Raw genomic sequence first — 14,935 nt, 5'->3', positions numbered from 1 at the left:
GTTTACTTTCCCGCTGGAGTGGTACCTATTTATCTACTTGCACTTTAACGTGCTTTCGAACTGCTAGGTTGGCAGGAGCAGGGACCAAGCAACGGGAGCTCACCCCGTCGCGGGGATTCGAACCGCCAACCTTCTGATCAGCAAGTCCTAGGCTCTGTGGTTTAACCCACAGTGCCACCCGTGTCCCTTAATATACTTTACATTAAATATGGCTGATAAGAAGAGCCCTTAGGACAAGCCTATGCAACATGTGATTTGCCAGCTCAAATGCAGACCACAAGCTGAGTATGGCAGCTCAGCAGGTTCTCAATAACCCCTATTGTTTTGCTGTCTGTTGGGGACTGCAAAACCTGGGAAAGGGGAGAGATAAGGGCCTGGCAGGCCATTAAACTTGCCTGTTGGGTTGTGTTCAGCTAAGTGGGTCACAGGTTGCACAGGCCCAAATGAGGATAATGATTTCCAAATGGTGAGTCAGGCATTTGGACTCCTGTGAATAAGTTTCCAGGCTCCAGATATTAGATGGTGATGCACCAAGAAATGCAAGCCCAGTGAAATCCCTGGTCAGGAGGTGCTCCAGTGGAAAGGCAGCTATGTTGATTAATCCTCTTGGGCAAAACATTTAGGAGTTGGCTTAGGAGTCTCATTAAAAAAAACACCTTGTACTTCAACTAGTGTACAATAATTGTAGATAATTTTAACTATGATACAGGTATATCTGCTGAGCAAGGTTTTAAAATAAGCAAAGCAGCAAATAGCAATTTGGCATTATGCCGAGCCTGTCTTTTGCTTTATTAAAAAGTGCAGAATTCTGCATTTTGGTGCTAATTTAATTTAATTTACTGGACATGATGCAGCTAAAGTTAGTTGCTTCTACAGCATAATTTTATGCATACCTGGACCAGAATAGTCTGCTATCAGCAGTGCTTGGAAAGTAACTTTTATAAGGAACTAGATGTAGTTGAAGTTCATCCTGTCCAAAAAGGAACTAGCTACAGTTCAAAATAATATTTTGCAAGATGCTGTCTTTCAGCCTAGGTTTCCCTATCTATTAAATAAAATTAATATGTTCCTGACCTGGAGGACTGCAAGGATCCTAGGTGAAGAGTTAGATATTAGAAGCCTTATGTGTATGCCTGTTTAATGTACTGAAAAATATTCTTAATAACAAGCTTTTTTTTTTACAGTGCCTGATTTAATTTTTTTTTTAAAAAAAATTATGTGGACTGCTGCATTGCTGAACATAATGAATTCCATGTAGGAAGCATGTGATGCTGGGAAGGTCACAGGGGTTAGATTTATGTTGCCATGAACATTTAGCATTCATAAAGGCAGATTCAAGTAGGCACATATATATTCTAGTTTCAATTGTCAGACCTTTTAGGAAATTCATAGTTAAGAAAAAGGAGATTATTGCTGGGGGGGGGGTTAAAACTGAGTTGTATTTTAGTCTTTGGAAATGGCAAATACTTAAAATTTCAAGTCCAGATCATGTGTCTGGGGCTTTCATTGATTTTGGCAACCTGCCTTGAAGCTTGTGTCTTTTCCAAGCAATTTACGAAATCAAGTACATTTTATATTTTTTACGTATTACACCTAAAACTTGCTGCTGATTTTAAGTGCTGTAATACCCACCATTCTCAACAATTTTAGAAAAAATTCTGACATGATTTGGACATAATAGTTTTATTTTCCACCAATGCCTTTTTTGGGGGTGGGGAATGAAGTAGTCTGTTCTGAAAGCTTGAAGTTTGGATAGTTAAATGGTATTTTGTTATGTGGGTGTTTCAGCTGTCATTTGGAAGTTCAGGAAATTTGAACATCTATGAAAAAATGCAACATACTTATAAATCCAGGATTCCCTTTGCTCCACCCCACTCTGCTGTTCTTCCAGTGTGCCAGAGAGCCAATGTGGTGTAGTGGTTAAGAGCGGTAGATTTGTAATCTGGTGAACCGGGTTCACTTCCCCGCTCCTCCACATGCAGCTGCTGGCTGACCTTGGGCCAGTCACACTTCTCTGAAGTCTCTCAGCCTCATTCACCTCACAGAGTGTTTGTTGTGGGGGAGGAAGGGAAAGGAGAATGTTAGCCGCTTTGAGACTCCTTCAGGTAGTGATAAAGCGGGATATCAAATCCAAACTCCTCTTCTTCTTCCCTCCCAGGGTGGCCCTGCCCTCTGCCTGCCCTTCAGAGCCAGTGCATCTTGCAAGGCTGGGCCTCAGTGGTGGCAGCCTCTCTTCCGCCTTCTCACCTGCTCTCCAGCCTCCCCTATGAACTGCCCAAGGGAGGAGGCCAGTAGCGGTGGCTATGGAGAGGCAATGGGATGCCTCCTTGCAGGCGCCACTGCCACCAGCACTCAGGACAAGCGCCAGCTCCTCCTCCTCCTTGAGCTCGGTGGTGGCACTGGCAGGGGAAATAGGGACATTCTGGGATCAAATCAGAAGCCAGGGTGGTTTTCATAATTCTTGGACTGTCCCTGGAAAATAGTCGGGCTAACATAAAGGCCCTGCATTGGACTGGAATTAATAATTTTGAAATATAAGTGACCCTGTTATCTGTTGGATTTAAACCATGAAACCTGGGGGAGCAAACTTTATTTACCGCTGACTTGATATTTTGTTCCTTAACCTGATCTGAATACAGTATTATGATAAATATATTGCTCACTTGAATTATGCAAGAGTTCCAAGTCAATACAAATAGATCTGATTTTGCTATGTAAGTGTTGGAACCGTCTGGTTTTGTAAGTGTCCTTAAGTAAGTCAGATATCAGACTTGAAGGTTGGCAAAGAAAATGGCAATTCAACCAGTGTTTTATAGTTCTAGCCCACATCCAATATTCCTTTGTGTGTACACCTAGTTCTGTACCTAGTTCTGCACACATCGTCTCATACTTGATTGAACTGGGGAGCCCCAGGATACGACTCAAGAAACTTGAGTGTATCTTATCTAAATCAGTATTATATGCTTGTATCCAATCAAGTTCCATTATTAGATTCAGAGAAGAATTTTGTTCTACACAAATACAACCGTTTCCTGCAGCTTGGGGTAGGGGTTGTATTGGTAGATCCACTAGGTTCATTTTTGGAGCACAGGAAGGTAAACCTCCCTCCCTTTCTTCTCCACTGATTTTGCTTGGCCCTGAGGAACTTCTATAGATGTCAAATGGTTGCGGATATTGGATCTATTATCAGTTTCTACCTCCAATTCTTTGACCCCTTTCAATATGTGGCTCATAGAGTCAAGAATATTGATGACTTTTTGTTGCTCTTCCTGAGGGAGTTTCCTATAGGAGCTAAGAAAATCACATTCCAAGGGGTTCATGAAATGCTCAAATCCTGGGATTGTTTGTTTGGAGAAATCAGCTGATCCTTTTGACCCTCCTGGTTATATTGCTGTTGAGGATGGTTCTGGCCATGTAGCTTACAAATACCAATAGTACCTCAGTCCCTACCCTCAGGATACCCAAGGAAAAAGGAAGGAAGGAGAAGGGGGGAAAGTAAGCTCAGCCACCAGTTCTTCAGATTACAGTTCTTAAAATGAATGGGAGCAGTTCAGGTAGTTTGCTGCCATGTGAAGGAGGACCAACAAATAGCCCTGCTTCTCACCTCTCCCTCTGCCCTGCCGCCTGGTGGAAAGCCAGTTGCCACATGACTGCTCGGGAGACTGAAAAGCAGCTGGTCTCTTAGCACAGGCAATGGAATAGTGCTGTTTTGCCTTCTCTCCTCTCTTCTGCAGCCTGTTGGAGAATCTGCCCTTGCTGCCGAAAAGGTTGGCTGAAAAAATAAACTCACAAATGCCAGAATCTAATATTTCCAGGGTCATGATTCCTGCGAATGGCTTCGCTAGCTCAATCTGTTCCATAGATTACTTTGGAGCAATTGTTGTTCATTAGCACTGTGCCTAGTTTAGATAAAAACCTGCCAATAGTCTGAGGTTCAACAATCTACAGTTGTTTTAGGCTACTTCCACTTTTCCACTGGTCTCAGTAGTTAATGTCAAAGGAACTTGTTTCAGTTGTGGCTTTAATAGCTTGAGACTTAGAGACACACATATTTTTTCTCAGTTTTGGTATTTATAGAAGTAAATAAGGCCACATGTTTTTGTATTGGTTTCAGGCAGTTGTGGGCAACAATTCTCTAAAATTAGTTCAGGTGAAAATAGATCCAGAAAGAGGCCAATATATGAGAACTCTTTGAAGGCACATCTGTATTAGAAGGCATTGATTGATACTGGGACGGGGCACATTTGTTCAGCCCAGGGACCACATTTCTTCATGAGTAACCTTTAAGGGGCCGCATACCAATTGTAGGTGGAGCCACAGGCAGAAAAGTAGATGGGGACAGATGCAAAAGCTTGTGGAGCAATGGATGACCTTTCCACAGTAGGCTGCATTCCAGCTGTGCAAAAGCCAGTTTTCTACACCCACCAACCTTCTCTTCTATATACCCTCTACAGACAAGCGAGAAGCATTATTATAGTTCAAGGAACATTTTGCAGGCAAAATGCTCAACAAGGGCTTGGAGCAGGGCCTGGTGAGCAGCGTAGCCTGTGGAGAGCGGGCTACAGTCTAGGGGACATTCTTAGGAGCCAGATGGAGAGGCCTAGAGGAGTGGTTCCAATTAGCTAAGTGCTGCAGAGTGCGGACCCCCTGTTTTCTCAAAAGCCAAGCCATGGACCCCCTACTTTTGTAAATGTTGATATTTCTGTAGTAGTTTTTGTTATGGAAGAGTGCTGCCATACCCTCCAACATGTCCCATCACAAAACTGGGCCCACGGGTCTTCTAGGCTTCACTCCTGCATGAGTCGCATAACCCGCCCGAGAACGCAACACCCACAAACACATGGTTTTAGGTGACACAATCTCGTGCGAGACACATGTCCGACCACAGTCTCTCACATTTTTTAATGTTGTGTTCTAGCATGAGGGCATGGTCCCTCAAAACGCGATGTCCCTGGCAGTTGACGGATATGTGACATGGACCCCCTGGGGTCTACAAACCACAACTTGGGAACCACTGGCCCCTTCCCCTCTGAAAACAAGAGATCAGTGTGATATTTCTAGCTACCATGGGGAATTTTTATATTCAAGAACAAATGAAACCCTGATCAAGTGGATGTGACAGGTTTATTGTTACTTAATATATACTGTCAGACTTTCCACAAATGTACCCTAGCAGAGGAATGTATCCGAGAGCTTGGGTCTCAACTACATCTATTTTGTGTAAATGTTTCATTGTTTTTTAATGATTGTTTTTCTAAAAAAATATTTTTAGCTGTTCCTATTTTTATCTGTAAGCCACCTTGAGTCCCCGTCAGGGAAAAAGGCGGGATATAAATAAATACATAATAATGTGGTAAAATGGGAATGTATTGCTCTATAGCACATCATAATCACAAGGGAGATGTTTCAAAGTTTTAATAGGTAGGTACATAAGCATTGGGGTGTAGAGACTAGTGTAAAAGAAAATATACATAGGCAGTGGTTTTTTTCTCTGGGGCGATGCAGGGGGACGCATACCCTTAAACATTTTGTGAGTCTAAGTTTGGCCTCATCGAAGGACAATATGAGTAGGAAAATGAGTAGGAAAATGAGAGTACCCCTAAACATTTATTTAAGGGGGGGAAAGCACTGTACATAGGCAAACTGATATATCACAACTCAACCAAAGATTTGGTGTGTTTATAGTTTGAAAATGGAACTCAATGAAAGTGTTCAATCTAGCATTCTGCAAAGTATTTTGCATAGTGATTCCCCTTTCTTTTGAACCAGTTGGAAGGATGTGCAAAGAAGTCACCAGCCCACTTTCAAAAACAAAAAAAAACCCCACTAGCCAATATGTCCATACTTATTTTTGTTGTGTGGCCTGACAGGTGACAGGGTGAGAGGCTGGGACAAATTTTGTAAAGATTTTGTGCTTTTACATTTGGAGGAAATTTTAACTTGCCACTGGGGGCAAGTAACTATAAACAAGTCTAAGTAAAACTGAAGATTGGATAAAGGGTGGGAGAAAACACAGCAAGAAAGAGCATAACCTTTATTTGAACCAACTAGTGCTTAAATTCCTGGAGAGAGAGACTGTGTGTGACCTAATCTCAAATACTAACTGAAATTTATGACACTCAAAAGCTTGCATCTGGAAATTCAGTTGATCCAAATTTATTTTATGCAACTAAATTTATAGGCCACTTAATAATGAAATTAAGAAGTTTACATTAAACAGCACACACACACACACACGTCTTGCCTGATATTTTTTAAAGGGGGCAGGAGAACAGGAAAAAGCCATTGCCAAAAAAAGTCTCTCAAAGGCCTTCAGAGCTGAGTAAGCAAGGACAGAGATCTTCAAAGCTCTTTCCATGGTGGGAAAACTCGACACAGAATTATCTTTTAAGTTCTCTGCCTTGCTTATTGGGCTGTGGGAAGTTCTCGCACAGGTTCTGGAGGCCTTTGCAAGATCTCAGAAAGCCCTGCGAGATCTTGTGCAATCTCTGGAAGGTGAGATTGCCCACATGGGGGTGGCTTTACACACAGCCCCTGGAATCTAACCCCCCCACAATATGCAGTCCTACTGTATAGTTCATTGAGACCAACTGAGCCTCTGCTAAGGGCCTCCTACACTGTACACTTTAAAGTGGCATGGTTTCTCAAAGTGTTTGATATTGAGGTCAGTCAGTGGGACTGTACAGGTAGGCTTGCCATATTTCAAGAAGTAAAATTCCTGACACACACCCCCCCGCCCCCAAAGTTGTTGAGCTTTGTGTTGAAATTGTTGAGCGAGGAAGCTGAATTAAAGAAAGAGGAGGCAGTGAAGCCACATGAAAATATCCTACGCCAAAGGATAAATGGACACAAATCTGATATCAGGAATCACAAGATAGAGAAACCAGTAAGAGAACACTTCAGTCTCCCAGGACATTCTATACAAGATCTCAAAGCAGCTGTCTTATTACAAAAGAATTTCAGAAATAGACTGGAAAGAGAAGTTGCTGAATTGCAACTTATTACCAAACTTAAAACCATGGAGAGACCTGGTCTGAATAGAGACATTGGATTCTTATCTCGTTATACATAATATAGCTATTTTTAGCCATCTCACCCCTCACTTTTTCCTGTAAGACCAATTGCAATTGTTAACAGTCATCAACAGGTTTACCACACCTATCAGCCAATCACCCATTCCCACCACCCTTCTGAGTAATATCCCTCCCCACCCTCTCACTATATATAACGGTCTGGTGACTTCTGTTTCAGTGTATCTGAATAAATGTGCATGTACACGAAAGCTCACATCAATTACAAACTTAGTTGGTCTCTAAGGTGCTACTGGAAGGAATTTTTTTATTTTGTATCAACGTGAAAATAGGTTATTGAGGTTGACTGAGGCCAGAGGAGAAAACAAAGCTTATCTTTCTCCTGTTCCTTTTATTATTTGCTTGGGGAGCTCTGCATGCAGAACCGTGTGTGTGTGTGTGTGTGTGTGTGTGACTGTGACTGTGCCAGGGCTCCCTTTCCCTGCCCCTCGTGCCTCTGCGTGGGCAACTTGGAGAAGGCAAAGGTGGCATGAGCAGAAAATGGCAGTTGAGGAAGGGGGAAGTATGGGCACACACAGATGGGGCCCCCGTTTGCCACCTGCCGTCCACCCTCAGCAACACGCTCTCTCTCCTCCTGGGCCCGCCCCCCCTTTGTCATTGGTGCCCTTCAGGGCAGCCCTGGAGACAGACAGAGAGAGGTGCTAGTAGTTTGAGGCTGTTCGATATGACACAGGGGCTGTGTGTGAAATATCCCACCCACCACCATACGTCCAGGAAATTCTGGAAATCTCTTAAAATTCAACCCACCCCACCCCCACATCATTTTAGGCATCTGATTAATGTACATGTCTGGAATTTTCCGGATGTATGGCAAGCCTATTATGAGGTACAATGCCAATAATAATAAAAATAATAATTAGGAAATATGAGCCTTAAAAAAAGGCACAGGCATGTACAGAGGTTACCTTCCTTGCTAATGCATTTCCTAATTTGATTTTACACCCTTATTTATTTTATTCTTAGTAATGGTGATTGATGATAAATAAATCTTAATTATATATTGACATTTCTTTGCTTTATCTCATATACATTCCCAGTCATTTGGGTTGGGGTCTATAGCAACTTTATAAGCTCATTTCGAGGTCGTGGGCTCAGAAGTTTGGGAACCCCTGATGTAAAGTGAGAATGTAAGAGTTACCGTATTTTTCGCTCTATAAGATGCACCAGACCACAAGATGCACCTAGTTTTTGGAGGAGGTGAACAAGAAAAGAAATATTCTGAATCTCAGAAGCCAGAACAGCAAGAGGGATCGCTGCGCAGTGAAAGCTGTTCTGGCTTCTGTGATAGCTGCGCAGCCTGCATTCGCTCCATAAGACGCACACACATTTCCCCTTACTTTTTAGGAGGGAAAAAGTGAGTCTTATAGAGCAAAAAATACGGAATATTTGGCAACTACATAGGTGCACTTGTGAAGGATTTGGGCTTGGAGGGGGGATGCTTGTGTTTGCCCTGTGTACTAGCGTGTGAAAAACATTTTAAGGGAAAATATCTGTTCTTTGTGAGGGTGGTGAATAAAGGAGGCTTTCTCAACCTCGGCCCTCCAGATGTTTTTGGCCTACATCTCCCATGACCCCTAGCTAGCAGGACCAGTGGTCAGGGATGATGGGAAATGTAGTCTCCAAACATCTGGAGGGCTGAGGTTGGGGAAGCCTGGAATAAAGGAAGGCGCAGAAAAGAAGCAGAGAAGGTGACAAATGTTCGTTTGAGGAAAAAAGAGAGCTTGTGTGTGAGAGTGTGTATGTGCGTGCAGGGGAGCTTGCCATGCCACTGTTTTGTTGTTGCCGTGGGAGAATGGAACAAAATACAAGTGAATATTTTATTAACGGCCTAGTTTAATTTTGTCTCTCAGATAAATAGTTTGTCGTACCATAAACAAACCAAATCAGACGTGTTCCACATGCCCTCTCGTTTAGCTGCAGACAAAGGTTACCCACAGTTAAATGGGTGTGCTTTGTGCCTGCGTATCACTGAAAGTTGCCTCTAATTAACTTGCTTGTAAGCTACAGCCCGTTAGGATCGGTTAAATTCCGTGGTAGGAAAAATAATTAATAAAAGTATTGTGCTCTAGGCAAGATTAATCAGGGTAGGGTTAGGCAAACTTGCCGCTAAGGGGAGAGTGCTACTGTTTTCCCCGTTGGGTTAGGATCCTTTACAGTTCCCCACAGATCAGAAAGAGTTTGCTTCCTTATCATACGAAATGTGAGGAGTCCTCATATACGCAGTTTGGGGGATGTACACAACACAAAGCACAGAACGAGACTGCGAAGCTACACAGGGCTGTGATTAAATATGGCTGCCGGAACCTCATTTAAGCCTCTGTCTCAGGCCTGTTCCCCCCCTTTTGGAATAAGAGGCAATGACACTCGGAAGTCCATTTATCAGGAAGTGCTCCTTCCCTTCCTTCAATTTTAGGGACATAATTTATTGACTTCCCTTTCTCTCATTTTTGCTGTACACTTGCTTCTGTACTGCAGTGTGGAAGTTTGTTTGTATACTGTCCCATACCTGCAGGACTCAAGGCGTTTCACAGGGTAAAATCACGCTATAAAAACACAGAATTAGCAGGACCAGAGTTGAAAGGATGCCTGCTTCTGTGTGCCGGGGCAGAGGGGATGAGGGGAGTGTGCAGAGTTATCTGCCAAGTTCTTATATTCTTGCATCAATTGAGTTCACATCAATGAAATTCACCCCTTGATTTAACACTGATGATGTTTCCTTGTTCTGATCCAGATTACAGGACAGGCCCGTGCTTCACTTTGGTAACCAATCAGATGTGCCAGGGGCAGCTCAGCGGGATAGTCTGCACAAAGACCCTCTGCTGTGCGACGGTCGGGAGAGCGTGGGGCCACCCCTGTGAAATGTGTCCAGCTCAGCCTCATCCTTGTCGCCGGGGCTTCATTCCAAACATACGGACAGGAGCCTGTCAAGGTACGGTACAGTAGGAGCTGCTGAAATTTTTATTAACAGAATGATTGCAACCGGGCTTCATCTGCTGTCTGAAATTGTAGAGAGAGCCATGGAAAGGAGTGTCAGATATATTCGTTAAAGCATCTACGGAGTGCTGGATGCTCTTGTAAATTGCAAAGGCATTTGTAAAACTTGCAAGAGAGAGAGGCAGGGATCTTACTGAATTTCTTTGGTGCCAAAAGGTTCTTTCATAAGGAAAGTAGCTCCATTCTGCAATGCTACAGGAAGGTAGAACAGATTTTGGCGATAGCACAGCCACAATAAAATTGTTTATTTTAACATGTTGCAACCGGAACTCGTTGATATTTCTCTGTAGAGAGATTCCTCTAATATGGGACGGCTCTTAGGTTGCGCTGTTATGTACAGCTTGCTATGTATTTTAAGTAATATAGTAAATAAACCTAAGTTGGTTATGTCCATTAACTTCAGCAGGTCTACTTTTAGTAATGCTTAGTTGAATACCACTCCATCAAGATATTTCTTTCTTTATTCTTTAGCATGCCTCACAAACAAAAGCCCTTACACTGCTTTTGGCTTTTATTGTTATACATATACAGCTGTATAAATTCTTTTATTGTCTGGATGTCTGGCAGGAAGCAGGAGAAAGTTAAAAGGGACAGTTGCTATACACTAAATTGGTGTGGATTTAATATTCCCAGGACTGCATCTTTGGGAGGATTTGTTTTAGACCATTCTCTAAAATATTGTCTAATGACGTACAGTAGCTAGTGGGTCTAGAAGAGATAAAGATTAACCAAAGTAGTATCTGATTTATAATCTAAAGATTCCCATGATGAACTGAAGGCAGTCTATTGTTTTAGAAAATTTGGATATGGTTTAGCAAAAAACCAAGCCCTTTCTCATATCTTTAAACAGCTGGGAATGCTCTATAAACTGCAGAAACAACTTCCATACAATTTGTGTGGTTATGTTCTAACCTTTCATTGTCCTAAACTAGCATATTCTCCTGTCTAATGGCCCCTGTCTAATAGCAGTAAACAGTCATGGCTTCCCACAAAGAATCATGGGAATCCCATCACAGAGCTACAATATTCAGAGTTCCCAGGAAAAAAGGATTGACTGTTAAATCTCTCTAAGAATTGTAGGCCTATGAGGAGCTCCTCAGGATTCTTGGTGGAAGTCTTGACTGTTTAAAGTGGTATGATACTCTTTCAAGGGAATAGGTTCCCCTAACACAGCTCAGCATCCTTTACGAACTACAGTACACAGTATTCTGAGTATGCTTAAATTGGCATGATAATGCTATAAAGCCCTTTCCGAGCCTGCAGAGGAGAGGGTGTTGCGGGCAGGGCCCTCCCACATTCGCGGGGGCTTCCCTTGCCCCCGCGAGAGCTGGGGGAATCCCTGGGCGTGCCTGCAACCCAGTGGGCCACAGCATAGTGTACTGGGCCAAAAACCGTGCTATGAGTTCCGGAATTGGGCATAATTTGAACCTGCCGTCGAATGTTGAACTGGCGTGGATTGCGCGTAGAGGAATGCGCTGGAATGAATTTAAACCAGCTGTTATGGCGAGAGCTGCCGCTGAGGGGCCGCCCGACGCATTATTAATTCAGTTGGGGGAAAATGATTTGGCGTACCGCAAAGCTATCGATTTGAGATGGAGCATTTTTGATGATTTGTCTGATTTGAGGGCGGTTTACCCAAACATTACCATTTTGTGGTCCTCGCTGCTTGAGAGGAGGACATGGAGAGATTGTGTGAGCCCGGCAGGAATCAATAAAGCAAGAAAGGTTTTGGAGCGGGCTGTTGCGCGTAGAGTGGCGGATCTGGGCGGGTGTGTCATCGGCCACCCAGGCATCCAGTACAGCAATGAGGCCCTCTACAGATGGGATGGCGTGCATCTTTCAGATGCAGGAAATGACATTTGGTTGGGGGACATCATAGCAGGGATTAGGGGCTGGTTACGGGCCTGAAGGTATTGGCGGCGAGCTTTGCTCGTGTGGCGGCTAGGCATTGGCATGGGGCAATTTGAGGAAGAAGGAGGGGGGAAGGGAGCGCCATCACCTTCCCCCAAGAAGAAGGGGTAGTCCGGTAGAGGACTCCCAGGGGGGGCGTGGCCTTGTCCGAAGCCTGGAGAGGTAGGGCCGCCGGCACGCCCCCGAGCGGTGACACCCGTGGGATCCTAGTTGGCGTACTTCAACAGGACTCCCGCGGTTTGTGTTCAACCCTTCCCGGTCACCGTGCCGGGTAGTCGATAGGAGCCAATGCCTAAGGCCAATACCTTCAATTCCGTAATCAATAAAGTTGTGGCCTTTTACGCCCATTAACCTTAACACAATGTGTCTGAGTCTTCATTTCATTGGGGGAGGAAACTTGCCACGCAAAGCCCTTTCCGAGCCTGCAGAGGAGAGGGTGTTGCGGGCAGGGCCCTCCCACATTCGCGGGGGCTTCCCTTGCCCCCGCGAGAGCTGGGGGAATCCCTGGGCGTGCCTGCAACCCAGCTCGCCAATCGGCGGGTGAGGGGAGGCGCAGCCTGGGCTACTTAAGGCCAGGCACGCCCAGGGACCGCCCTCTTTTCCCCCTCGCCCAGCAGCTGAGCGGTTTTCCCATCCCACCCACCCTTAGGTTTAGCTAGAATTGACTTTGCTATGGACTCCGGTTGGTCGCCGCAAGGGGCCTGGTAGGACTTTTTCCAAGTTGGCGCACTTCCTGCCTTTTGGTTTTTTCGCCTACCTCGTAGCAACCGTCACAACTTTCGCGGTATTGGCGGCTAGGCATTGGCATGGGGCAATTTGAGGAAGAAGGAGGGGGGAAGGGAGCGCCATCACCTTCCCCCAAGAAGAAGGGGTAGTCCGGTAGAGGACTCCCAGGGGGGGCGTGGCCTTGTCCGAAGCCTGGAGAGGTAGGGCCGCCGGCACGCCCCCGAGCGGTGACACCCGTGGGATCCTAGTTGGCGTACTTCAACAGGACTCCCGCGGTTTGTGTTCAACCCTTCCCGGTCACCGTGCCGGGTAGTCGATAGGAGCCAATGCCTAAGGCCAATACCTTCAATTCCGTAATCAATAAAGTTGTGGCCTTTTACGCCCATTAACCTTAACACAATGTGTCTGAGTCTTCATTTCATTGGGGGAGGAAACTTGCCACGCAAATGTTTAGTGTAGATAGGGCCCAAAGTCTAGCATATTGAGAGCATTGCCCAGTCAATAATTGCCGTGTCCTGGAATAGCCAACAACGCCTTTTACTTACAGAGCCAATCTTCATGTGAAAAAAATAAATAAATGGAATATGCACAAACAGCAATTTTAATTGGGAGTTATATAAGCACATTGTATTTATGTATGCATAGTCAACATGGAAGCAACAATCAAGAGTAGAGTTTTGTGCCCTGGTTTTGTGGAGAAACTGGCCATGCACCATTAACAATTGGGTGACATTATCCATACAGGTACTTTTTGTACCTGAGGACAAAATGTTAAGTATGAACTGGCTCTATAATTAAGGATGACATTGGGTTTTACTTTTCTTTACATGCTTGATGGAATACTGACCATAGGATGCTAAGCAAGGGGCCTAGCCTCATATATTTTGTACCCCATGTAGTTTGAAGGTATAAACTTAAATACGACAATGGCCGAAATTTCTTTGTGTTACTTTTTAAAATAGAAAGTACTTAGGGAGACTGTACTAAATTAATCTTAAAAAAAACACCTTAATAATTTCCAAAAAAGTTGTACTTTCTTCCAGTCAAGAAACCTTACAAGATGATGTGGCAACAGTGAATTTGTTTTTAATTTTTGAGTGGTCAAATTGTTAACAGTTCTTTTTGTGTGTGTGGTTTTTCTCCCCCACCCCTTTTGCATGATAGATGTGGATGAGTGCCAAGCTATCCCTGGAATCTGTCAAGGGGGAAATTGCATTAATACTGTTGGATCTTTTGAGTGCAAATGCCCAGCTGGACACAAGTTTAATGAAGTGACACAGAAATGTGATGGTAAGTCCTTTCAGAACCTTCGTCTGAAAATAAGGGGAAATGTTTTCACATTTGAAGCAAACAGTATTTCAAATATTTCTTCACACAAGTATGCAAATATAAATTACACAAAGGGCATTTCAGTATTATCTCTCTCTGTGCATAAAATCTGTTTCATTTCTAGCCTTTCGTGACACTTCCATTTCCCCACCAGTATTTTTATGTGAGTGGCTGGGGAAACCCAGCCAAATGGGTGGGGTATAAATACAACCACCACCACCACCACCACAACATCTAGACTAGTATAACTGTGGCAGTAGGTCAGAATTAAATGAAAGGGGAACATATTTTGACAATATTTTGATTTATAACTATGTGAAAGGTTGGAACAGGAGAAAGCTATGCTGAAGCTTTTTATATCCCCATTGCTCTCCCCATATTGCACTTTATCCTTGGACATTATTGTACATAAAGGAAGGGCCATGCAAATGATACTTTCTCTGCCTTCTCTTGCCCACTCCGAATCACATAAATTTAGGTAAAAAAGTAAAGGACCTCTGGACAGTTGAGTCCAGTCAAAGGCAACAATGGGGTTGCGGCGCTCATCTCGCTTTCAGGCAGAGGGAGCCGGTGTTTGTCCACAGACAGCTTTCTGGGTCATGTGGCCAGCAGGACTAAACTGCTTCTGGCGCAATGGAACACTGTGAAAAGTGCTAGAGTGCACAGAAATCTCATTTACCTTCCCAGCACAGCAGTGCCTATTTATCTACTTGCACTGGCGTGCTTTTGAACTGCTAGCTTGGCAGAACCTGGGACAGATCAACGGGAGCTCACCCCGTTGCACGAATTCAAATTGCCAACCTTCTGATCACCAGGTCCAAGAGGCTTAGTGGTTTAGACCACAGCTCCACCCGCATCCACATAAATGCACATGCATATTATCA

General features: G+C 44.1%; 1 protein-coding gene across 1 annotated transcript in view; it reads left to right on the top strand.

The window, feature by feature from the left end:
- Positions 1 to 14,935, top strand: part of FBN1 (fibrillin 1) — a 216,013-nt gene that overhangs the window by 72,053 nt on the left and 129,025 nt on the right. Inside the window, 2 exon segments of the mRNA XM_053366046.1 lie at positions 9,823 to 10,020; positions 13,887 to 14,012. Of these exon segments, the coding sequence (XP_053222021.1) occupies positions 9,823 to 10,020; positions 13,887 to 14,012 (324 nt within the window).

Source organism: Podarcis raffonei, chromosome 14 (genome assembly GCF_027172205.1).
Source record: "Podarcis raffonei isolate rPodRaf1 chromosome 14, rPodRaf1.pri, whole genome shotgun sequence".
NCBI classification, from domain to species: Eukaryota; Metazoa; Chordata; class Lepidosauria; order Squamata; family Lacertidae; genus Podarcis; species Podarcis raffonei.
The sequence above is the reverse complement of the archived record's forward strand: the minus strand, read 5'-3'. Positions and strand labels throughout refer to the sequence as shown.